The sequence below is a fragment of the Anser cygnoides genome, chromosome 7, assembly GCF_040182565.1.
Source record: "Anser cygnoides isolate HZ-2024a breed goose chromosome 7, Taihu_goose_T2T_genome, whole genome shotgun sequence".
Taxonomy (NCBI): Eukaryota; Metazoa; Chordata; class Aves; order Anseriformes; family Anatidae; genus Anser; species Anser cygnoides.
The window spans coordinates 6,033,183-6,059,771 of NC_089879.1; the positions used below are offsets into that span (position 1 = coordinate 6,033,183).

Below are 26,589 nucleotides of genomic sequence, written 5' to 3' on the forward strand. Positions count from 1 at the left end.
AGGAGGTGGAGAAGGAGGAGGAGGAGGAGGAGGAAAAGGCGGGCTCGGGTAGGGCAGCGCCGCCATTGCTGCGGCTGCCGCCTTAGGAGGAGGTGGAGGAGGAAGAGGAGGAGGAGGAAGGCGGAAGCCGGCAGCCCCCGTGCTGGGCTTGCGAGCGGGACTCGGTGGCAGCTGTAGCGGCGGGGGGACGGCGGCGGCTCCCTCCCGGCTGGCCGCCGCCATGCCGTGCGTGGCCGACTGGCTCAACAACCCCTTCAGCATCGTGCAGGGCATCTTCGGTGAGCGCGGCCGGCCGGGCCGGGCTGCCCTGAGGGGTGGCGAGCCCCCGGGGGCTGGGGACCGAGGGAGGAAAGGGGGCGGGCAGGGCTCGGGGCTGCCCGGAGGCTGCGGGTGGGCAGCGGGCGGCCGCCTCTTTCTCCCCGCCTGAGGTGAGGGGCGGGCGGCGAGCCGCAGGGGCTGTCCCGGCCCGGGGAGCGGCTCCCAAATTTAAAATAAAAAAAAGCCGAGGAGGATTTTTGGCTGGGGGTGTCGGTGCTGCTGTGAAGTGCTCTCGAGCCAGCCTTGCCCGAGCACACGGAGGCTGGGGGCAGCCCCTGGGGGCGTCAGTTCTCTGCTCTGTACCTGCCCGCATGGCTCCTCGGCCACCGTGCACCTGTGACCGCTGCCAGGGCTCTTCGGTGCTAGGCTTGATCTTAACGAAAAGGACCGTGAAATAAAAAGAATTCCTTAGTGACCGCACAGCGGAAGGTGGTCCCTCGCTTCCTCTAGTTTCTAGCAGGGTATATGGCAGCGTTTCAGAGCCCTTCTGCATTTCCAACAGCGTTTGTCTTAGTTTGCCTAAAACGGGGTAAGATAAGGAAGTCGGTACAATTGCAACACCCCTGAAGTTGTCTAAAATTAAGTCATTTGCTCAGAATACGCATAAGTGTTTGAACTGCTTACTAAGTTAACACATATTTGTTCAGCATTATGCTACGTGATGCTAACGCTCATGTAAATGTGTCTTGTTTTGTAGCCCAAAATCTTCCGAATTCTGATTGGGAAAAGAAGGTAACTGACTATTTCAAAGAGAAATTAAAAGAAAATAATGCTACTAACTGGGTAAGGTTCTTTTTTGTCATTCTCCTAGAGTTATGGAACTTAGGAATAGCATTCTTTTTATCTCTTAATTATTCAGGTGACCTGTTTTTAAGAAGCTCTTCCTTCTCATAAGTGTATTTCTACATTTTAGGCCTTTGTGATACAGATTAAAGCAACTGAAATGTAAATGACCTACGTAAAACAAAGATGTAAAATTCTAATTGAAACTGTAGAAGCCAATCCACTTGACTTTAGTGTACTGTTTTGCCCTGGGCCATAACTGCTAAATTCTGCCTGTTTGTAGCATCATCCAGTAGATGGCAGGAGCTGACAAATACTGTCACTTCTGAAAGCGTTAATGCTGGCCCTGTTAGTCTGCAGTAAGTGTTTGTACACCACGAGTTTCTGAGCTGCTGTTCATAAACCCCTTCTCACATGACCCTTTACTGCAACGCTGGAAACTTCATGTGGGTTGAAGAAATACGTGCTTAGACTCTCACATTTGAGGAAAAAGTACTCTCTGCTAAAACCGTGCTTTATTAGGCTGGGTCAGGCCTAGGTCTGGAAGTTCAGCAGGGAAGCTGTGCTTTAGGCTTAAAAAATAAAGCATGCACACTTGAGTTGTACTGGTGACTTTTTTTTTTTTTTTTAAAAGACTATGGCAAAAACAGCTTCCTGGAACATCACTAAGTGGGTTAGAAAGTCTTGTGTCAAATCTGTTCTACCTAGGGCTAAAAAAAAAAAAGGTGAAAACTATTTTTCTTCCTCTGTCAGTGAAAGTATTCTGTATTTAAATTTCAAAGACAGTTTACATCAAAGTATAAATGGCAAATTTGTGTTAAATTTGCAGCATAAGGAAGGAACTAAAAGCAAGCTCTCTTAGTCGCTTATGAGGGAGCATAGTCTTGTTTCTTAAACTTCTATTCCTTATAGGGACACTTCTGTTTTTTGCTGTTTTAATATTAGATGTGTTTTTTCAAGAAAAACTTTATCCTTAAAATGGGAAAACTATTCTTATAGCAAGTCCCATTATTTCAAGATATACTACATACATGTGTGTTTTTTTGTTTCTTTTTTTTTTCTGTTGTCATGTGTTGTCATGTTGTCATGAAAAAGAGTTGCTCAATGTGAGGGATTTGGAAATTGAAATATAGGTTTTCTGTGGGCTTTTGTTATAGAAATTGTGTTTACAATTGCTACAGTATCACCAGTATGTAATATGTTGTAAAAGTGCTGTTAAATAAGATTAAAATAGGTAAATAAAATCCAATTTAGTAATTCCCAGTTAAAGAGTTAGTTTAAAAATTTGTTGTGGAGTTCACGTATGCTTTCAGTGAACCAAAATGCATTTGTTAATAGTGTAGTGTTGGGATTGAAAAATGAATGAGACTGGTGCCCAGAGATGCTGTGGCTGCCCTATCCCTACAAGTGCCCGAAGCCAGGCTGGATGGGGCTTTGAGCAGCCGGGGCTGGCGGGAGGTATCCCTGCCCATGGCAGGATTTGGAACTAGGTGGTCTTTAAGGTCCATTCCGACCCAAACCATTCTGTGATTCTAGTTTTGGAACTAGAAGAGTTTAGGAACTGTTAGTATATGATAACACTAATTATTACACTTAACAGCTATTGCGGAAACTCCCAGTGTTGAGATACATGCGCTTTGTTACTGCTTGAATTATGGCACTAGAAATGGGGGGAAAGTACCCAAAAAATACAGTGTGCTACCTGATAAGGCACTGAATTGTCAGAGGCAATTAATGCTATCAACAGCAACAGTTAGGAGTTTTAGCCAAGGAAAGGAGCAGTAGGATGTACCAGATAAAAATAAGTTGGTGACAGCTTTTGTGATGGTTTTGGTGTACTTCAGGGCACTTCTTAGTATGCCAGTTGTTTAGACCACGCTCTCTTTTATAGGTTCCATCGCTGAATGATGTTCCCGTACATTACCTGAAGCCCAACAGTTTAGTGAAATTTCGCTGCATGGTTCAAGATATGTTTGATCCTGAGTTTTATATGGGAGTATACGAAACAGTTGACCCAAACACAAATGCACGTGTAAGTGAAAAACCAATTATTGCAGTAAATGCTTAGCATTTTTTCCCGTTCTAGTCTTCGTATTTCTCTAGTTTCTGAGTTAAGTGTATGGAGCTTCGGCACTATCTGATAGTAATTCTGTTCTTATATTGCAAATGGTGTCAATGATATATCTCTGCTTATAATTCTGTTGGAAAATTTGGGGAATAAAAAATAGTTTAAAAAATGAAAGTTTCAGCAGGATGTCTTTGAAGAACTTAAGACTGCAGTAATTTTGATATAAATAATTCATACTCAGGGTGCTGTCAGAAACAGAATGATTGTGTTGTCTTTTCTCCTTCTTGACAGGTTTTGCATTTTGGTAAATACAGAGATGTGGCGGAATGTGGGGTAAGTTACACAAGTTTTATGAATTTTGAGATGAAATATTGGATGGAAAGATGCAATTTCTAAGTGCAGTGTAGCTTACTTGGTGGTTATCAGTGGATTCTTGGAAATACTGTTCTTAAAACTCAAAATCTCAGGTTTGGACAGCAGAGTATTCCTAACTGCTCATGCGCGTTCTAAGTTCAGCAGGCTTCCAGCTATTCCTGTTGCATTTAACATTTGTTTTGCTTGGGTGGGGTCAGGGAGAAAGCACAAAAAATCTTGAAAATTTCTGCTATGGAAAACAACTAACTTTTGGTAGTAGAGTGCTGTTAGAATCAAAACATTATAGATGCAGACTGTGTAGGTTCCCTATTTCATGGGAATGTAATAGCGCGTTTGTTGGGGAAGTTCTGGCTAAGTAACCGTATCTATTGAATTAGTTTTAAAAATGAAAAAACTGCTCTAATCAGATTTTTAGTATCATCATTTCTGTTGGTATTGTAGCCTCAGCAGGAAATTGATCTGAACTCCTCGCAAACAGTCACCTTGGAGAGACAGACATTCTACTGCGTTCCAGTGCCTGGGGAATCAGCATGGGTGAAAGAAATATCCTTTTTGTCTGGGCTAGTGCTGTTGTTGGTGGGTTGTGTCCATTTTCAACAAAGCCTATGATTGCCTTGCAGTTCTAAAGCAGGTTAATTACGTATCTGAAGAGATGTCATCAGCGTAAAGGTTTGCATCACTATTTTAATATCTTGTTCAAAATAAGATAATCACATTTTGTTACCAAAGCTTATTTTGCCTGGATTTTCTCAACTGAGTATGGTGTTGTCCTTAATCCTCAATTTTACGCCTATATCAGTGCAAGCCAAGCTCGAGTTAGTCCTTCAACATCCTACACACCAAGTCGCCACAAGAGGAGCTATGAGGAGGATGAGGATATGGAACTGCATCCATCGAAGCAGAAAGAGCAACATATAGGTAATACAAAGAATCGATGACTGGGTATTAGGGTATTCTATCAGAATTGGCAGGAATTTCATGTTTAGAAATTGAAATGTTTTCAGTTGTTTGAACCAGTAGTGTTAGTGCAACCTTCATAACTAACTTGGTGGCTTTGTTGAAGTCATCAGTGGATGAAGTAGTGTGGGAGAGCCTATGGTGTGTGCTTGGATATTGTATGACTTGTTGGTATTAGTTCGTAGAGTTAGTAACACGATTCCTAAAATAAACATTTTGTTCAGCAGCACTTGTGTATTGCATTTCCTAAATGACAGCACGTTAAGGGATTTATGGCAGCAGGCTGAAATTTAGGAGTTCTTATTTAATTTCCAACTGTAGAGTGGATTTAAAGATAATCTGGAGAAAATCACAATTTCTTCTGTCTTACTGTGTGTGGATGTCACTGTGTAAACTGAGGCCAAACTGCATCTTAATTAGATGATTCTTTGATGGAAACAATAGTGCACTTCTAAATACATATCCTCCAGGCTTCCCTTTTTTAGCTCATGCAAGATTTACTAATCTAAATTTGTAAGGGAACCAGATAAATACCAGATTCTTTGTAGCGTCCTGAGGAAAGCTAGAAGTAACCTTTGAAGATGATGATATTTCCAAAACTAGCTGAGTTAGGATGATATGCAATGCCAGCTTATTTTGTGATCTGTTTGTGAGCTATTTGTTTCAGTGCTTTTCTCTGGAGATGCCACTTAAACAAAATCCAAACCCATGCTGGTCTTTTTTTTTTTTTTAAGACTTGGACGAGCTGTCTTTAGAACAGAAAAATGTTCTTCTCTTCTTTTGAAGAGAAAATGGTTTAAAATTATCAGACCAATTAAAGGAATGAAAATGCAGAAGCTATTGCTTTCTTTTATTTGGTGTTTTATGTCCATGTGGTTTGTTTGCTGAATTTTAGGGTTTTATTTTTGTATTTGTACTGGTTTGCAAATGTTTTATTAGGTAGTTTAGACTGTTTTGTCTTCGTATAAGGACTGATGAATTGCAGCTTAGATTTTTCTAGCTTTGTTACTGCTGAACATCTAATGAGGTTCTTAATGTAGTCTGTTGTGTTGATGTATGCTCTCACCTTTAAAAGTATCTAGTTAAGCTTGAGATGCAGAAAGATACCCGCCTGTGCAGTTCTACAAACTTTAGAATAATTTAGCTGATGCAGTTGAGGCATTACATTTTGAAAATCAGGTTGTTTGGTCATGTTTTACGAAGGCTTTGCTGGTTACTAAGAGACAAGGATCTGCATGCACACTCCTGCTTATCTTGGTGAAGTAAAATAGGTGAAACTTTTCTGTTTTGAGGCAGAATATTCTCTGTAATATACTGCTTTTTTAATTTTTTTTTTCCCCTCTCTTCTTGTTAAATTAGTTTAATTCTTTGTTGCTTGCTGCAGGAAGTTGTTCACTTTGCATTTCTGTTTAAAGAGCCCATGAATCCTCTGTTTTTCAGGCAGCGGAGGTGATATCCATGGATGTGGGGAGCCAAAGAGATTAGAAACTGAAGCTTCTGCGGGTCATCATCTCATTTCTCCCAACTGCTCCCCTCCTCTTGACTTAAATTTTCCATTGCCAGGAGAGAAAGGACCGGCATGCCTCGTAAAGGTAAGACAAGCAGAGAGATGATGAGCCTGACTGTGGCCCCAGTAAGGCAGGCAATCTGAAGTTAAAGTGCAAGTAGTCCTTAGCTTATAGGCACTGTCTTTCAAGTCCAAAAATCTTGTTTCTACAAATAATTGCATTATTTCTCTTCACTACTGCTCTCTTTAAATTGCTGAAATCATTCAACAGCATTCATTGGATCTTCTCTGCTCTTGATGCTCTTGGTGAGGGACAGGAAGGAAGTGTTACCAGATGTTCAAGTATGGAGCTGATGCTGGCTTCTGGTTCTTTGCTTTTAGGATCTGCCCTCTTAAAGAAAAACTTGTGATAAAACAAGCAAAAAACCAACACGCTAGACACTTCTGTATTGTATTTGAAATAGTCTTTAATTCTTTGGCATGCTGCATTGAGTATGAAACTTCCAACACAAAACTTCTCCCTCTGTGGCAGGTGTATGAGAGCTGGGATAGTTTCAAAGTCAATGACGTTCTGGAGGTGTATGGCATTCTGTCTGTGGATCCAGTGCTGAGCATAGTGAACAATGAAGAAAGGTAAGGCTTAGCTGGCGTGTGATTCTGAAATGCAGGACGTTTTTTTATTTTAATGGGCAAAATATTTTTGGTTATCCCTTTAATACAGACAGAAAGGTGTGTAAATACCTAAAAATAGCACTGAAGAGATGAATTTTGTTGCTTAAAAGCTTGATATGGAAAGCATTAGATCCGCAGTCCTGTAAACTGAAGTCCATTGTACTTTGGTACGTCCATACCCTTGGATACATGATGCGTTATTTTCTAGGTTGTTGTACAGTCTGTAAAGATGAAGTGCTTCTGTAGCTAAACATTCTGTGAGCTTTCATGCCTATTTAACATTGTGAGCAAATGAATAGGGAACAGAGCTTTAAAATGATAAAATATGCCTTTAAAATTTGTAATTCCCTGAAAGTTGTTACCAAAAACAATTCAGTAAAATAATAAAAACAAACAAACAAAAAATGTATTCATAGATGGTGAAAGTGACCAAAATGAGTGTAAATCAGGATGAATTTTTCATTAATTAAGTCGTACCATATTATACTGCTGGTAGAAACTTCTGGTTTCACCTGCTGTTCTGTTATTACTTACTTGACAAAATACAATATAACCCAGAGAGATGCAAGAAATTGATTACTAAAATAATCTTAACAACCTATCTAACACAGGTACTATTAATGCCTTGAGCCACTGTGCTTCAAATAAATTATTCGTGTTGGTAACTTTATCTTTTTGATAAGTACAATATCAGGAGTGCAGTGTGAGTCCTTTACAGTGCCAGCTTCTTAAAAGGAACTCGGCCTGGTCAGCTGCTTTTGGTTATCATCTTTCTGACAGAAAGCTAATCCTGGATTGACAGCTCAGTTGGTGTCATAGATTTATTTATTTTTTCCTGCGTGTCATTCTGTCACAAATAGACAAAGTGGCAGCGTTTACCAATATTTTCAAATGTGAAGATGCTAAACGAAGATGTTTCTTTTAGTAGAAAGAGATGGCAGTCTGTCAGTGGACTGCTGAAGAAACCTTGAAGCCATGAAGCCTTTCAGCTTTTAAGACCTGTAAAAGTTTATCAAATTTATACTGAACTTCACCGTAATCTGATAGAGTCACCTTTTGGATTGTAGCTTCTACATAACAAATGAAAACCACCTGGAAGAGATTTTTTTTTTTAAGGCATCATCAGGAAGGCCTAAGCTTGTATATCTGAACTTCTAGGAGGTAATACCTGCAAGTTTGAGTTAGGTATACTGGGATTTTTTTACTCAGCTAGTGTTGTAGCTGTTACATGACTGTCCAGAAGATTTTGCTGTCAATTTCTGGAACCCAGGTAGAATATGAAAATCCCACAAAGGCATACACAGACAAATGTAATAGATCGTTACCTTATTTATTGAAAAGTTGCTGTGGAGCCTTTATCCGGTGCTTGCTGGATGGAACAGTAAGTAACATTTCATGTTAAGCTGCGTCTTATTAAGTGGTGCAGCAAATAATAAATGTGGTCTGTTGTTGGGTTTTGTTTGGTTGTTCGCTTGTTTTGGTTTGGTTGGTTTGGATTTTTTTTTCCCATAAAAATAAGAATCAATTACTTTATGAAAATAATAGGATCCAACTTCTTTGATCAAGCATGCTTTGGTGGTTCTGTATTGTTGGTTATGTAATTGTGGTTTAGTATTTATGGTGCTTATAAAAATCATAAAGATGACAGTTCTTGTGGTTTGAGTACAGGAGCAGTTGCCAGGCGTTGGGAGCGGATGTTGGGAACGCAGACACGCTGTGTTTGTGGCATGGTCCCAGCTGCACATGGTCAGGTGGAGAAGTTTGTGTGGAATGTTCTTAAGTTCAGTTGTGCTCTGCCCTTTCCTAGGGATAACTCAACCCTCGATCCTATGGAGTGCATGGACACAGTAGAAGAGCAGAGAGTACACAGTCCTCCAGCCTCCTTAGTCCCCAGAATCCACGTGATTTTGGCACAAAAATTACAACACATTAATCCATTGCTGCCTGCCTGCCTTAATGAAGAGGAGAGTAAAACCTGTGAGTATCTGAATTTGACTTCATTCAATGTACATGTGAACCTGCACTTTGCTAGCACATGTGAACAAATGCTTCTTGCCAGTGATCCATGCACCTCTGAGCGAAGCTTTGTGTTTAAATCTTTCTAAATGGAGGAGCTGTTCAATGCTACAGAACTGGACAAGATACAAATGTCTGTGTTAATGCGATGCTTATGTGCTGCTTTTTCTGAAATAAATGTGACTTAAATGAAACTTGCTCTGGATAAAGCCCAAAGACTTCACCAAGTTTTTCAGCCGTAAGATTGCTTACGTTGCTTTCAAATGGAGTAGTGAATTGCTGGAAAACTAGATTTCCAATGTAGCATAACCATGAAAATAAGAAACATACAGCGTAAAGAATCGTGATACTGTGAAGATAAAAAGGCAATTCTGTTCTTAAGTAACTGTGCTGTTCTTTGTGGCCTGTATGACTGCTACCCAAAGCCAGTGATACTCAGTGGGAAACTAACGAACATTTATTTTTCCTAGACTGCTTTGGAGTAACCATTTTTCTTCATCTAACTGTAACAGAAAGTAAGCTTTTATGTAGAGGAAAGGGGGGTAAGGAACAGCACATTTTCTGATATTTGTTGTCTTCTGCTCTTTTAACAGTCGTTTCTAACTTCATGTCTGAGCTGTCACCAGTTAGAGCAGAGTTGCTTGGGTTCCTCACACATGCCTTCTTGGGAGACAGTTTGGCCGCCGAGTACCTTATATTGCATCTCATCTCCACAGTGTAAGTGTTTTGGTGTTGAAGAATTTCTGTGCTGAGAATTTATATATTCATCTTTTAAGACATTTCCTTTTGGGGGGTTCTTCACCATTCTGCAAATGAGTGGCAGAAATAGTTTAAATATTATTCCAGCAGTACTTTGTCCACCTAAAGTTGTCCTGTTGTAATAGACACAGTAAATATATTTCATTGTCTGAAATACCAAAAGTTTTGGTAAAAGGTTAGTTCCATGTTGGTGTATCCGTTCAGTGTTGCTTTGAGAGTTGGACAAAATCTCCAAAATAAACAAGTTTAAGCAGAGGTAGGGAAAAAATCTTTTTACCACTAACTTTTTGTTGAGTAGGACATACGACTGGCTTCTCAAAGATGGCATTTACTATCTTTACTTACCAACCGCAGTGGTTATTGTTTCTGTAGTAGAAGGTACAGAAAGGTGCAGTCTCGGACTGTGTTTAATTAAATGTAGGCATTTAATGATAAGTTCAAGTGACTCATATTTAGCAAGCAGTAGAAATTTGCCACCTGAGCTGATGCTGTAGCTCAGTGCGCGTGCATTTTGATCTACCTTCATTGCTGATTAAAATGAATTTGCTTATTGTTCTCTTATGTTGGCTTAAACTGTCACTGAATGAAAGAGCACCATCCTTTGACTCATGAAAATTTCAGGTGTGAAACTTCAGGCAATCTGTTTTGAATGGATTATTTGCTAGGTTTTAATTTTAGACTTTCTTCAGAATGGATTCCAATTTTTTGTTTTAAATGTAATTTGTATACAAACCACTTGTTCTATGGTTTTCAAAAATCCCATTTCGCTACAAAGTGAACGACCACTAGAGGAAGTGTTTAGACAACGCTCTCAGACATAAGGTCTGATTTCTATTTTTTGTTGGTGGTGGTTTTTTGGTTTGTTGGTTGTTTTTTTGGGTGGTCCTTCACGAAACTGGCAGGCAGATGGGTCCTTGTGGGTCGCTTCCAGCTCAGGATATATTAGACGATGTTTTCAAACCAATGTATGAAAAATCTAGTACAGCACAGATGTCTAATAATAGTCATTTCAGAGCTGTGAGTGGAATCAACATCTTACCTTTGTCAAACCTGCAACTGATGGGTAAAAACCTACCAAGGTACTTCTCGGCATTAGCAAGACAAGTAGTATCAGCATAGATCCAGTCGTAATGCTGCAGCAGCGTAATCACCAGCTGGAAGGCTTTCTGCTGGCTTTGTATACAGTCTGCCCAGAACCCTTGTCCCTAATTCCCATATAAATACACATACTTCAGTATCAGTATGCTTTTTTTTTACGTATGCACTTTGTTCTCTTGGGTTAGACTGCGAATGCTCTAACACTTAGACTAGAATGTGTTTTCCCTCTTAGTTGTATCACAAAAAAAAAGTTGAAATTTGTCAATGGGGAGAAGAAATACGGTAAGAAGAGGGAGAGGAAAGCTGAGGGCAGGTAAAGGAAACGAACAAGCGTAATAATTAGGGAAATCAAGCAGTAAGAAAGAAAAAGGTTGAAGGAGTATTTACAACGGAACACAAGGAGAAGAGAACATATCACAGGATCTCAAGCTCTGTAAATGTACTGCTTTTGTGCAGTGCTGCAAAGCCTTCCAAAGCAGTGTGCAGCCTACTTTAGCTCCTCGGATGCTGGAGAAGGAGAAAAAACAGGACTGTTACTATGTATGTATCAGCATTGAAACCCTGCTAGCTATCAGAGGTGGCACGCAGCACTCAAACGGAGTGGTATCTGTGATCACCGTGCTAATCAGATGCTTGCCTAACCTGTTTTGCTTTTGGTTCAGTTACGCAAGACGAGATGTGCTTCCTCTGGGAAAATTCACAGTCAACTTGAGCGGATGTCCAAGGAACAGCGTCTTCACAGAGCACATATACCGCATCATCCAGCAGCTCGTTCCAGCAGTAAGAGCGATGGCATTATAGTCTTGTAATGTTTTCAGTCATAAATGCTGGGCAATGGGTTCAACCAAAAAAACTTAGTTAAAGGCAAGCTCCTTAAACAAAGGTCCTGATAGCCATCTAAAGAGCAGATAAAAATGGAGATACTTTAGTTTGCCTTTCTGGATTGATTTATCTAAATGTATAGAACACTTAATTATCGTGTCCTTACTGTTCATACCCAAGTTTGTGGATACGGTTCTGCAGAAAGTTCATAGTAATTCAATTTGGGGCCATAGTAATTATATTGCATCAATAACTTATTGGTGGTTTTTTGGTTATTCTAGGCGTGCAATACAGGCGTTATATTTGAGTTCTTAACAGAATTATTTTCTTTTAGGAATCGTTTTTAGGCACTTAACATAAATGTATAGGATAAAATATGTTCTGTGGCATGGTAACAAGTTTTGTTTTGCTTGCTATGGAGGTTCACAGTTGCAGCTCATGCTAAAAGAAAATGTGCTTACTTACTAGGGACGTTGGAGGAGGGGAAGCGCACTGATGAGTTTCTTTTCCCGTTACAGTCCTATCGCCTACAAATGACAATTGAAAACATGAACCATTCGCGATTTATCCCACACAAAGACTACACAGCTAATCGCCTAGTCAGCGGAGTCTTGCAGCTTGCCAGCAACACTTCCCTTGTAGTAGATGAGACTCAGCTTGAGCAAGGACAGCTTGACACAACAGGTAGAGTGTTTCTTTTTGTTTCTTTAATTAAAAAGTGTGTATGTAGACAACAATGTTATATTTCAAAGACAGTAGTGCTAACTGTGTCCCAGTGATCATTTTCTGTTACGGAACTGTTGGTTTCCATATCCTATTTTCATGTTCAAAGTAGTGTGCTGCCTTCTCAGACAACTTCGAGCATTATCTATTTTTTTCCCCAGCTGTTTTTGCTTTCTGGAAGCTTCTGGTATTTTGCTTGGAGGTGCTGGTATTGAGTCAAAATGAATAGCTCTTCAATGAAAAGTCCTACACTTAGTTTTCCCAAGAGTCCCTCTGCTGGGAAGTAATCTCTGTCCTAGACCACAAATGGCTGATAATGAAACAAGATGGTGCCCTGCTTAGTGTAGGTGCATTGTAGAGTACTCTGGACAGCGTATTTGATACTTGATGGAAGAGGCCACTGATTTGAATAAGTCTTAGTCCAAACTACCATTAGAATGGTTTCAGTTCCACCTAACGGTTTTAGTTCCACCTAGGACAAGCCATTTCTGCAATAGTTTGACAAGGTGATATATTTTTCAACTGTCCAGTCTTGCTGGCCGGCCAATCTAATGATCTATCTCCAGCAAGGCTTTTTTCCTTAGGCTGTTAATTCACATTTGTATTCTGTCACATAAGTCATAGTGCTTTGTCCTCTTCTGAGGAGAAAATTTTTCCCTGTAAGTAGTTATCTGGCTTTGTAGAAGTGGTGAAAACCTATTAACACTTCAACACCTCTTTAAGTCTAAATTTTCTCTGGCCTTAGTTTATTTCCATCTTAATAAATGGTTGTGTCTATATGGAAGACAGCACAGACACACACAAAAAAAAATGTTTGCAAGAATTTTTCTAGAATTCCTTTTTTTTTTTTTTTCAAGATTTTTTCAAGAATTTCTGTTCAATAAAAACTCGGGGAGGGATCAGGTCTGACACTTAAGACCATTTTTCAGAGAATTTTTTCTGGCTTTTCTAGGTGTACATAATGTGAAAGCATTGGGTAATCTGATAACTTGGCAGAAGGTGGATTATGATTTCAGTTACCACCAGATGGAATTCCCCTGCAATATTAACGTTCTGATCACCTCAGAGGGCCGATCACTCCTACCGGTATGGCAAAGTCATCTTGAATTTGGGGAATCATTACAGTTGGTAGCTACTTAAAACACTGAGCGTACCATTCCAGGGACAAAAGAAGGCAGGGGAAATGTTTTGTGAGCAGTGGTGGGTATGAGAGATTCACCTTCCGTGCCTCTTGATTGGAAAAAAAAAAAAAATACTGATGGCACTGTCTAATGGCTGAAGTTGCTAATGGATATCGCACCAATGGGTAAAGTCTGCAGATAGCCAACTACTCTCAAAGCCTTCCTGTACAGCAGCTTCTGCGGGCATGGGTGTATGAATAACGAGCAACAGATCTGGCAGTGACCCTAGCAAAAGTGCGTAGCCTAGCCTTACACATCTCTGACCGCTTGTTTTCCAGCTTTATGACCTGAGAAGTTGCTCTTGCCTTTAAGGAAAACCAATTCCTGCTTGAATAAGAACTTGACGGTGGATTTCATAAATGGAATTGTTAAATATTTTTAAAAAATTACTTTAGTTCTGGGAAATAGTGAGTTTTGTTACATTAGAGGTTAAATAAATCTTGGAATAGAAAAACATGATGTGAAAAGGGATGATGTGTGATTTTATTTTTCAGTCAGATTGCCAAGTCCACTTACAACCACAGATAATTCCACCAAACATGGAGGAGTACATGAACAGCCTCCTGACAGCAGTGCTCCCTTCTGTGTTGAACAAATTTCGAATCTACCTAAGTTTATTGAGGCTGCTTGACTACAGTATATCTGATGAAGTGACCAAGGTATGGAAGATTTCATGAATACCTTTTCCATTGTCTTATTTGCTAAGAAAGCACCTTAAGAGAATGTTATTGTACTTGTCTATTGCTTTCCCTGGCAGTGATTGTTGGAAGCTTTCTTTAAAAATCAAAAGCAGTTTCTTGCCCTGAATGTGAATTCAAGGGTGTGTAGTCGTATTTCAGTGTATACTTTAAATGCATCCTGCTTTGTAAAACTCATTTTGAGAATAATTACTTTCAAAGATGAGCTAACCTATTTTTACCCCAGCTGGCTTCCTGACAATGTTTCTCCTGTAATTTAAGGATAAGTATGGTGTTTAGCTCCTTGAAGGCTTATCTGATATTGAAGATCCTTTTTGCCGCTCAGTTACGTGCTGTGTTGTTTGTAGGCAGTAGAAGAAGACTTCGTAGAAATGCGCAAGAACGACCCTGAGAGCATAACAGCTGACGATCTGCACAGAACCCTGCTGGTGGCAAGGTGGGTAGCAGCGTGGTCAGACTGAAGGCTTTCAGCAAGCTGGGAACAAACCAAGTCTTCAGTTTGATGATAGTTGCATGAGGCTGGCTAGCAAACGGAAGATGGAATCTGTGACAGAAAAAAGATTCTTAATTCAGAGTATTTGAAGGCAGAGTACTGCCTTCCCTCTCTTCGTGTGCTTTCTCTTTCATAAGCTACTGAAAGAAAACTGGTTTTGTGCTTTTGGTATATCAAGTTCGACAGCGTGAACATGCTCGTAACTGTTGTTTCTGCTCACTTAGGTTCCTGTCTCTCAGTGCGGGGCAGACAACGCTGTCAAGAGAGAGGTGGCTGAGGGCAAAACAACTGGAGGCACTACGTAAAGCCAGACTTCAGCAGCAAAAATGTGTTAATGGGAATGAACTCTAATGATCTGTGGATGTCACTGAGAATTTGTGTAATCCTCCATGGAACCCATACTAAATTGGGATATTGTTTATACCAGTTTTTTTGTAGATAATTTATACCAAAATGTTATGGATATTTACCCATGCAGTCTGAACACACTATCTCTGTTCAGCCACTCAAACATATTTTATGAAATTTTTTTGGAGCCTGTTTTGTAATTGAGAATTGGTAACAAGGAGCAAATTGTTTGATATTAAACTTTAATACTGAATGTGTGTAAAGTCACTTCCTTTAAAAGTAGAAAAATTTAACTGAAATAGGGGTAGGCTCTATTCTGAAATAAGTGTGATGGAATTCTTGAACGGCTTAATTTTGAGGACCAGAGGTTTCTGCTAAATAGCTTATGACTTTGACTTCAGGTAGCTGAACCTGTATGCTGCTCTTCCTGCATGTTGTTGCCCTCTGAGCAGCAGCATAATAATGACTAGTGTGATGGAAATTATTTGAAATTATGTAAAATTCTACTAGGAAAGATATCCTTACTGTATTTAGAAAAGACTAACTTGTAAATTCCCCTGAGCTTTCAGTTGGTGTAACTTCTAAAAGATAACTCTAACGGGAGAGGGGTGATACTCATTTACTTGTACAAGACATCCTAATAACTCTATTACCAGTAATGCACCGTTTTAATTCTTTGAATAGTATCAATTAAGCATTAAGAAGGGTCTACCTATCTTACTCACACTGCACAGGGTGCACTGATTGTCAGGTCACACTGCCCCAGTGTGAACATAACGTGCAGTACTGGTCTCACGTAAGGGTGGTTTGAGTGAAAGACTGCACCACTGCAGGGTCAAGGTCCACTGTGGAGTCAGGGTCATGCAGCAAGACTATAATAATAAGCAGGGCTGTCCTCATGAGGAACGTAGGACAAGGCTTCAAGAATCAGGGTAGTGTGAGTTAGTTAATTATAAAGAAGACAAGATAGCGCTTCACTTCTTTTATGAACAATAAAAGAAGCTAAGAAGTAAAAACCAGTCCAGTCTTACCCCATCCAGCTATGCTCCTGCTTACTCCAGCCTCAATATCAAATCTACTTGAAATACAAAACTATCTTAAGCAGGAATGTGTGATAGACGTTGATTTACCCCTAAGCAATAGATTCTTTTGACAATACAACAATACTTTAAGAAACAGGAGCTTGATGCCCTTTTACCTCACTCAGCTTATAGAATACTAAAGATGAATATTCCTGGTTTTATCTTACTTGTTCCACATTAACCCGATGTTAATCAATCAACTGAATGACTAGAGAAAAAAGTCTTAAGACTACAAGTCTGGCTAGAAAGCATTTTGTAAGGTTTTCTTCCAGTGACAAAGAATGGTTTGACAAGTGTTGACACATTATTTAAAACTTCCTTATTTATAATATTTAGACAAGGCTTAAGCTGAAAGGATATTTTCAGATCACCAGGCAGAAACTGATGAACCACTATAGCAGATGAGGAGTTCATTTCCAGGCAGATAAGCCCCAGACTGCTCACTAAGCCACGTACTTTTTCAAGGTAGCAGAGGGGAGTATAGGATTGACATTACAGATACCAATACCCCTGCCCTAAGAAACAGTACCGGCGTACACTGCAAGCATACAAGTTTGTAAAGGGACTGGTTTAGATCACAGAAGTCACAGTGTAAATGTTTATGCAGACCAATTTTCTCCCAACAAAATATTTTCCAGGCACTCCCACTGTGCAAATTTCTTCTCCCACTCCCTGACGCTTTGCCAGTACAAAGGCTTAGGCAGTTTTAGGTGCACTTTTTGGATCGTGTCTGACCTTTTTTCTCTTAAGGCAAGGAATCTAGCACCACAGCTCCAGGAGAGAAAGGATAAAGGACTCAAGTCACTTGTTCCTGGCTCTGCCAGATAAAGGGTCAAGATAACCCACCCTCCCTTGAAACTTAAATTCCCAGAATTCTTCATTAGCATTTGTCTTGATATCACATCCCAGAAAGCATCTTTTTTCATTTTTTTTATTAAAATATTTCATATATATATTGTTCACATTAAAATACAGCAGTAGTTTAATTTTGAATAGAGCCACAAATATAGACACTCAAAAAAAACAAACCCACATCACTTGAATCAAATAAATAAATCAGAAAGTTTCAGACCATCAGGATTAGATGATAATGATTTCAGATAAACTAGAAGTCCTAAGACACTGTACTAGCCTACCCATATGACACTAGTTTCTTTAAACACCACGTGCAGCCTATCTACAGTACATGTACTAGAACAGAGAGGCACTGGATCTATAACAGTGGTAGAGTTAAGGTGGTTGGAGTTACGAACCACAGCATAGTAAGATCCTGCTTTACAGTAGCTTTTAGACAGTGTCCTACGCTAGAATGGCATTGCAAGGCATTTCTGGAAAAGAATAATTCAGGTTTCATCTTTTGACACATACATGAGTGTTTTCTTAACCCAATTCCCAGCATGAGTGGAAGTTCAGCCTTATCCTGCAAGTATGCAAAGCTTGAGCTGGCAATGAATTTGGTTTTGATTAAATAATGACAACTATGCTCTGATGTCAACACTGACTTAATGAAACGGTACACTTGCCTTGTTTTAAAAGACACTTGGACTCTTATATCTGGACAGTTAGCATATACTAAGACTACGGAAATCAGAGCACAGAGGCACCCAGTGCCTGAAGGTCAGGTTTCTGGCTTGTCTCGTTTTATACCAAGGCAAAAAAATCGAGCAAGTTGCCACCGTTCAGAATTGGAAAAAAATGGAATAGAACAGCTTTAATACAGATGAAGCAATTACAGGGAGTTTGCTCCATTTCCCATTACCTCAAAATGAATCTACAAACTAAATTTGCACTGCAGGATTGTTAATATTTGTGATTGTATCAGTACACAGTATCTTTACTGAAAGTGTCCCAGGAAGTGTGGGAAGAAAAGGACAGCAAGTCTTAATTTCTGGTTAACGTAATTAAATACAAAAAAAAAAAGCATCAGATCCCATTGTGGGGGCACAATTCATAGAAAGCTGCATCTAAAACTTGAATGGAAACAAGTAAAAATACTAGTCCAAAAATAAATAACACATGATTTACCAGTAGGTTATTTTGCTGGTGCAGTGCAAGGGAAGTAAGGTCACAGAAGTGCAGTATAACCATTGTAGTACAAATACTCTCTACGTAAGTCAGAAGAGCTACAAAATTAGTCTCAAAAAAATAACTGTGCAACAAATTTAAGATAAACAGCATGCTTATTAAAACCCAGTGTCTAAACTACCTGTTTAAATATGATTTACCCTTCTTTTGTATCAGCTGCCTAAAGGAATTCTGAAGCTTGGTCACAACCAAATTCATTTGCATCTTGCACTTACTGTAAACAAGTTTCTAAATTTTTTGATCCCAGTATTCAGTAGCAGTTCATGCTACAATGAGCTCTGATGTTAAAAAAAATTAAGTATTGTATTAACAGACAACTAGGACACTACTTAAATTAGCAACTAAATTTGAATTATTCGTGTCTGGCATTGTGTAAACATTTCTTTCAGTTCTTTTTGCTTGACTTCATTTATAGCTTCTGGTTCTGCAGGGCTCTTCTGAACCTTTGCCACGGCAAAATTAATCCCTTGAGTCAATCCTGCTTGCGTGATGTTAGCAACCTGGACCACGGAACTGCAAATTTTAGCAAAAGGAGAGACAGCTCTGCTGCTGCTACTGTCAGCTGGGGAAGGAGTCGTGTGAAGTCCTGTCTCAAGGATACCAGATGCAGACCCTGGGCTTCTGTGAGATTTAGTCAAGTCAGTCCCTTCAACAGCTAAGAGCTGATTTGGCTCAGAAGACTGTACATCCAGCTTGGATGGTCTGGAAGGAATACCTCTGAGGGTTTCAGCCTTGCTTTCTGCTTTCTTACACGTATTATTGCTGGTTTTATTTATCATGTGATGTGGCTCTTGAGAGCAAGCCTCTGCCTCTGAGACGTCCGACACCTTGTTCTGGGCGTCGTGTACAAACCTCTGGCAGTACACATCCATAGGCTTAGCAAACTCCATCTCCACGTTGTCAGCAGAAGGTACAGGTACGTCTTCACAGTCCGACTGGCTAGCTTGAGTGACATGGACCTCGGACGGAACGTGAATGCTGATGTTCATGTCAGTGCTGCTTACAGACTGGGAACGACTACCCAACCGAGGAGCTGATGCAATGATACCACAGCTAGGCAGCACGTAATCTGTCTGCCCTATGTTCTCTAGAGAGTCAGTTAGCTGGTTGTCCTCATCGGATTTAGAGTTGGTCAGGAAATCATCTGAGTGGAATGAATCATTATCTGACATTTCTGTATCAGATTCAGCATGAGCTTTAGCATCAACCGCTGGGTTCTCTAAAGTTTCAAGGCTGCTATCTGATTTCCAAAGATTAACTTTCAAATTTGGTTTTAAAAAATTGACTTTTACTTCAGGTTTGGTAAAGCTGCCTAACTTCCGAAGATTGCTAATATTTACATTGGATTTAGTTTGTTTCACTTTTTGATTGAGAGACGAGAACTTGCTCAGTAAATAATTCTTGCCTTGGGCCAGGGATCCTCTGTTCTGAGACCGAATGCCAATGATGTCTTCATGAGGTTTACTGCTCCTCCTGGAAGAAAAAATAAATTTCTAATGAACAATCATGGCATTTTCATTTATAAACACCAAGTATTCACCATCTTCCAGCCTATTTCCATAATAGAGATTGGAATTTTAGTAAGCATTATCTTTCCCATACATAATTGTACCCATATAAGCTAATCAGATTTAAAAAAACAGAGTGTGCCACAGAACAGCAGCCAAACAAGGAGAAAAGCAAGCTTATGCAAACATTTTTAGTTTTGGATGAAACTGGATCTGAGTTCTGTGTACTTATAACCCTAACTCTGTTCATGCTGTACTCAGCATCCAGATATCAAGACATTCTTTTTATAAGAGTTAAACATCACATCATCATCTACGAATGTTCTTCAAACAAGACCTGAAATGTTATCTGGGTTTGTTAAATACTCGTCTGCACTGGAATCAACGTGAAGGTAAATCTGTTGTTGGTTTCTTTCCTACCTACAGAACTAATAAAGCAGACATCAAGTTCAGATAGGAAGTTAATTCGCAATTAGTCTGTCAAGTTGATCTGACTTGCAGTACATTAGTTACATTTGACAATGTATATTCTATGTAAACATAAACGTATAATATAAAATTCTTGTTTGTACTTCTAAGCACCTGCAGACAGTGACTATTGAAAGCAGCATGCAAACAAATTAATTCCTAGCACATGACTAAAAGAAACAGTTTGGTTTCTAGCTACTTACCTGTTACCACGTACTGTAAGCCACTGAGAAGAGAGCAAAAGTGGGACAAGGATTTGCATGATTTAAGTACTTACCTCTCTAGTTTTTTCTCAATAATGGGCACATCTAATCCCATTGCCTGCTTTGTGATTCGCAGCATTTCTGCAATGCACTGAAGAGTGTCTGAAATCCAATTACCAGCCCGTCAGACTCTTTAAAAAAAACTTAAAACCCCATATTCCAAAATCTAAAGCTAGACCCATTTCTTTGCTCCTTCATTAAGTTACTCTCCCCCCCAGCTCCAGAGTAGCCACACCCAAATTGCAACTCTGATTTAAAGCTTACAAATAAGCTTAAAAGAAAGAAAAGACTCTCCTTTAACCCTAGATACTAGGTGTAAGTGAATCATTACCATGATATATATGCCAAAGGAACACAATTATATTTATTCTAATCCTTGCTGACAAAACAGTGCTCCAGGTAAAGAGTGATGTTTTTCCCTATTAGCGTTCATTTAATGTAGTTAAACAAGAAACAAGAACATATCTAGATACTGATTTCATTAACTAAATAAATTTCTTCCACTCATTAGAAGATAGTTATAAGCCTTTTCTCCTTATGTCTAGATTTTCATTATTCCAAAACTAGTTGTGTTCGTTCTAGATGGAAGCACTGCTTTAAAACCACATCTGATGCTTACTTTTCTCTGGTAAAACAGTAACAGTTTAGCATTCACACAGGAAACCACATACAGTTTTCTTTCTGCCAGCAGAGAAGTTGGTTATACTACAAGTTGCCTCCTTCATGAGTTATTTGAAGAGCTATGGAAGTGTTTTCTCGAGAAACATATGGGTATTATGAATACCCTTTCACGTATAAAGCTCTTAAACATGAAACAAACCTTTTCCATCTTCTTCTGGGTTGCGTACCACAGCTCTAAGCGTGTGAAAATATCCACTTGTGTCCTTGTATTTGTAATGCAGCCTCATGCACGAGAACTTGGGTTTGCCAAAGAGAGTAGGCTCAGGACCTGAGAAAAATCAGGAGGTTAGAAATGTTTTTGAACTAAGCACTGAAAAAAAAAAAAAAAAAAAACTATTGCAGAGACTACACCTGAATGTCTAAGCAAGTTTTTCTTCATGCCGAAAAGACTAAGCTTCATGTTTTCTTTTGAATAGCACAAGCATTTTAAAACGACACTTTCCACAATAACTAAGCCATCGATTACTTTCAAAGTGCAGCTGGACTCTGTATGTGTTATAATCCAGCCCGACTGTTTATTACAAGTCATAATTTCAGGTAGGAGAAAAATTCTGGATCTATTACATCCCATGTTCTAGGAAGCATTTCTGAGAAGATTAAAGAAAGTTACTGTGTTTTTACCAAGTAGAGGCATACATATATCGAGATTTAAATCAAGCACTTCAACTCTTCGGTGCACCGCAACACATCTGTGTCATTAAACAGTGGGTGAGGGGAGTTTGTTTTGTAAGGTATTTGGTCTGGCTGTTTCATCTTCAGTCTGTAAGTCAAGATGTGTTGTGGACATCCACGATACACAAGTGAGGCAGACTTTTCCAGTTAACTCCTGGGAACTGCATATACACAGTGAAAGTTACAGGGCTTTGGATTTTTTTTGTTTTTTTTTGTTTTTGTTTTTAAGAGCCCTACCATTGATCAAAGATTACATTTCAAGCAGTACCAGAAGACAGGACCCAGACTGGTATCTTATCAGACAGAGCACATTTTGAAGTAGGGTGGACTACACAGGAGGCAAACTAGAGGTTTGCTGTTTCAATTTATCTGAAGGATGCTTTGAATAACTGGGAGAGCTATTGTTAAGAGCATTCAAGAAATATGTGCTTAGATTCTTACCTATTTCTATTTTTTCCAGAGCTTCAAGGCTTAACCTTTGGTACTGATTCACCTTGTCAATTTCATCGTCATAACTAGAAAAAGAACCAGAGTTTAACACTTTTATTAATCTAAAACAAAGCTAGTAAAAGGAAGCTACACAGAGTAAGAGAAACTGGCAACTTACTAGGCAACGTAGTAGGCGGAGTTAGAAAGTAACAGCAGAACATCCACATCTTTATGAGTAGCATCAATGAGACTAAGAAAGGAAAAAAAGAAAAAAATAAATACATGGGAGAAGGTTTTTACTTCCACAGCTCTAACGAATCCCCAGCGTATTTCAGGGACTCTCAGTTACCTCTTATACCTGGAGGTACCCAGTAGCTTAAATAGGTCAGTAGCAGGTCCAAAAGTAAAAACCCACAAGCTATCAAAATGCTAACAGAGAAATGGAAAAATTTTCAGAGTCAATCCAGGTGATGAGCCTGTGCTGTGACTTGCTACCATAGAATCCTACACTGCTATTTTAGATGCTAAAGATTAACCTGCAAAAAAATCTAACTGCTATTTTTCTATTACACATTAGGATACTTTGAACTTGATAAGGAGACAAGGAAATTAGAGTTCATTCTCTACTTTCATGAAGAGACATCTAGGCTTTCCTACTACCAATCCACTACACAAGAATTTAACGCGATCCAATATGACTTGCAAGTCACATTACTCTCTATGAAGCAGTAAGAGAAAAAAACAGCTCCTCAGACAGCCCTTTCTAGAATTAAGGGCAGCTAAGAGTTCTCTTCATGGTGCCTACTGAAGTTTGGTGATATTGACTGAATAACCAGGTGATTTCTCAAAAGAACTCCAGCAAGCACCATTTTTATGGCATTTGGGATAACGTACATGTTTACAGGACCTTTACTTTTACAACTACAACTATTCAGTCTCTTCAAGGACTGTCATTCTACAGAGCTGTCCATTTGCATTTCTGTTTAACATGTCAGCTATCAAAATCATTTAACACGTCAGAAGTAATCAAGAGATGTCACAGTAGCGGCTGATCAGTGATGACTTTATTCAACAAACCTTGGGTCACAGTCAATGAGTGCCCATCCTCCGTGGAATTTTTCATCATCTGGTAGCAGCAGTTTCATGTAGCTCTGCAACAGCTGGCTAACCAGTTCCTGGTGGCTTCTCAGGTTCTCCTTGTGCAGGGCTTCATGCTCTTTCTCTTTTGTGAAGATGGAGTACAGATCCTCCGTTACAGGGATGCCTTGCATCAAATCTAGATAAAAAACACAAGGTACCAGTAAGAAGCTGCCAACAGTTAAGTGATACACAATAGTCTGTTAAATGCTTTGTAAATTCCTTCTAAGTAGTTCTTAAAATGTTGAGTTGTGTTTTTTACTGATAGGAGACAGGGTTTACCTACTAAGTTTTCAATTTCAGGCAGCATTTGATTCATAAAGATTAACTATTTCTCAGGTATCTTCAAATATGAAACCCTTCCTACATAAACTTGACCTTTAAGAGATGTTACAGGGCAATTAACGCTAAAATTAAGTTAGGAACAAATTCTACAGTGATTTACAGTTCAGTGGAATTATATGCAGTGAGTGATGTTTAATCTCCAAATGGTAAATGTCTGTGCCATATGGTGTCCACTGCACAGAAATGAACATTCAATACACCCAGAGCACCTAGAAAAAGCAGTCAAAGATAAAGCCAAGATAATTTTAAATAGACTTTTAAGTACAGTAACCTGGCTTAGTTGAAGTTTTATTCTTACCTATGACTGCTTGCCTATAAGCATCCCTGAAACGATTCAGGTAATATCTGTTTGCAGAATTGACTCCATCCTTCATTACCCCTGCCAGCTTCCTTTCACCAGTTCTTGTGAAGTCACCCTGTTACACAGAACATGCAAGTCATGCACACACACAACTTTGAAGCAGTCTCAGCTCAAAAGCTTTGGCATTGACACTCCAAACTGAATAGATAACTCAGAAATAGTGTTCAAGTAACTACTTCCATATCCAAGTTGAAAATAAATGTTTTTCAAAAAAAAAAAAGCATTCGACTCAGCAGAGAATCTTAGACCTATGATTCACACATAATGAAAAATAGCATTTGGATAAATTTGGCTAACATTAAAAGCCACGCTTTCAAGACATCAGTTTGGGATTCTCAAATACCTCCAAAAAAAAGTTATTTTGTCCTTCACCAAAAAAGAATACTATTGGAAAAACAGAAGACTGGAGCTCACTGAAAAGGTTTTGCATCTTTTTTGCTTCTGCTACTAAAGCAAGACAAGCACAACAAACTGAAAGACAGTACAAATCCACACAGCCTCAGAAACAGAAGTTTCTAGGCCTTCTGTGATCTAGAATTTGAGTAAAAAGCAGTTTCGGTGGCCACACTTCATTAGAGGATTCTGACTATTTTCAGAGACGCTCTGAACATTGGCATAGAGTAGTTCTAAAAACCATGCTAACTATTACTATGAACATTTCAAGTGTATTTCACTTAATTTGAAAGACATTGCAATTAAAACATTAACCTCAGTAGTGAGCAGAGATATCTCTAAGCTAAAAATATAAAGATAGAACTAAAAATTTAAGTTTACAAATTGAGTTCTGTGCTCCAGAGTTAGTCAAATACTTGTAATGAGACAAAAGCATCAGGCTGGTTTTGATCATTTTAAAGAGACTAGTGTAGTAAGTAAACAAACCAAAGTTCAGGAAACAACTTTTAAAAGGTATTTAAGTGTCTAGCATTTCCACTGCGTAGGTTTTCTCCAGTGCCAGGTACCAGGAACTGTCCCACCAGAACACACAAAGTAGCTCAAATTCTATCGCTTTTCACCAGAATAGACAGGAAGAAATTGCATGCCTGATTCTGATCTTGTTAAGACACACCATATTGCAACTAATTAAGAAAAGCCCTTTAATAAACAAAAATTAATATCACTAGTCCTTCTAATTAATATCATTAGTCCTTCAGAATATTTTTGAAGTACTGTAAAAACTGTGCTTAAAAGTACTATAACTGTTTAAATGTAAGCACAGAGGTAATGCTTGATATAAAATAAACTTAGCTCAGCTATATTTTTTTATTTTTTTTTTTTATCATCTGGACGTGAAGCTAACAGAATAAGGTTATGCTACAGCCAGCAGTGACACAGGACACCCAGACACTCAAGTCTTTCCCATTTCACACCAAGCATGATACAAAATTTTCTTCTGCTGAAAGGCCACACGGGTGTCTGAGATGAAAACAAGCAGAATATTTGGCTAACTGTTCTTACATATAAGAGAATTCTCCACAGGAGGTAAAACTCTAACAACTGGCTATTCAGTATCAAAATAGACAACTCTTTACCCCTTACCTTCAAGGCTGCTGTGCCAGCATACTGCCTGCTTATGGCATCTCCATTATTCGCCCAGATTATCTGGTAGATTCTGTTGCATTTCACCGGCAAAGGCTGTTCTGGTGGCATCACACCCAGTTTTTTGAGCTGGAATTTGACGTACTTATTAATATAAGGTTCCAGATAAAGCCATTCTCAGTATCAGAGCTTGATTAAAAAAGAACGCTTAAATATTTCAACGTTAATTTTTATATGGTCTGAATAAGAAGCCCAACCTTCACATTTCTCAGATTAAATTCACTGTTAATAATGAATTAGTGATTCATCATGAAACATCATAGCAAGAGAATCACTGGTCTCAGCAGTAATATTAAGTATGGGTGTAGAAGTCAGTCTTCACAAGAATTAACTGAAGGAAGTTAGTTACTCAAGATATAGGAAGCCTCTCTTCCTATGAGAAACTCTCAAAAGAACAGATGTCACAGAACTTTAACAGAGGTAACAGGTTAAACTAGTTAATGTCTTGTATTGCGAGGGTATTCATAACAAAGGTCTGGAAATGAGGTCGAATCTCTTTCCAGTTGCAAGAAAAGAACACACCACGAAGACTTGATCTTTTGTTTGCAGACAGTAAAGCCAATGCAGTCACTCCAAATTCATCCCTCCCCCAAAAGAAAACCTTCCTAGCAAATTTGTATGCTGTGTTTATAATTACTGCTTGTGTATTTTGGACCGTTACTGTTTAACACTGATACTGAAAGCCAGATCACTTACTCTCCAGAACAAACAGTACTTAAGGTTTTTCCAAGATAAGTCTCGGGTATAATACAAACTGAAGTCTTTTCCCACATACTAAACTGGTTTAAGCTGCAGTGTCCCATTCTGAAGTCAATACTACCACATGTAACTGCAGTGTAGTCGCTAAGTGTTAGGCCCACTGCAGGGGTAGCGTGGCAAACCTTAATTTACAGCTTATAACAAGAAGTGCTCGAGCATATTTGCAAGTTAAATGAAAAATGGTACAAAGCTGTTCATTGACTTTGCTGTTCATTGAGTTTGAAAACTCTGTTATATTCCCAGCTGACATAAAACAAATGCTATAGCTGCTAGGAAACACAAAGGCAAGATACTTGTAATCATAACTACTCCACCTCAGCCACCTTCCAATGCCTAGGGCAGTTCTCCAGCATGAATCGATTCTGAAGTACTTTGGCTTTAATTT

General features: G+C 39.0%; 2 protein-coding genes across 3 annotated transcripts in view; one reads left to right on the top strand and one right to left on the bottom strand.

The window, feature by feature from the left end:
* Positions 1-26: 26 nt before the first annotated feature.
* Positions 27-15,071, top strand: MCMBP (minichromosome maintenance complex binding protein). The gene is made up of 16 exons (XM_048063209.2): positions 27-278; positions 1,016-1,101; positions 2,993-3,133; positions 3,461-3,502; positions 3,986-4,087; positions 4,333-4,462; positions 5,942-6,093; positions 6,541-6,641; positions 8,488-8,657; positions 9,290-9,413; positions 11,216-11,333; positions 11,894-12,059; positions 13,051-13,184; positions 13,774-13,938; positions 14,325-14,413; positions 14,695-15,071. The coding sequence occupies exons 1-16, from the start codon at positions 221-223 to the stop codon at positions 14,819-14,821; spliced, it is 1,905 nt and encodes a 634-aa protein (XP_047919166.1). The 5' UTR covers positions 27-220; the 3' UTR covers positions 14,822-15,071.
* A 1,744-nt stretch (positions 15,072-16,815) lies between these two features.
* INPP5F (inositol polyphosphate-5-phosphatase F) overlaps positions 16,816-26,589 on the bottom strand; it is a 39,271-nt gene continuing 29,497 nt past the window's right edge. For both annotated transcript variants that reach the window (XM_067000764.1, XM_013195592.3), the window contains exons 13-20: positions 25,386-25,514; positions 23,787-23,904; positions 23,084-23,282; positions 22,185-22,256; positions 22,019-22,092; positions 21,045-21,173; positions 20,239-20,326; positions 16,816-19,458 (exon numbers count right to left, since the gene is read on the bottom strand). In XM_067000764.1, the coding sequence (XP_066856865.1) occupies positions 18,327-19,458; positions 20,239-20,326; positions 21,045-21,173; positions 22,019-22,092; positions 22,185-22,256; positions 23,084-23,282; positions 23,787-23,904; positions 25,386-25,514 (1,941 nt within the window). In that variant the 3' untranslated portion in view covers positions 16,816-18,326. The remainder of the gene's footprint in view (positions 19,459-20,238; positions 20,327-21,044; positions 21,174-22,018; positions 22,093-22,184; positions 22,257-23,083; positions 23,283-23,786; positions 23,905-25,385; positions 25,515-26,589) is intronic.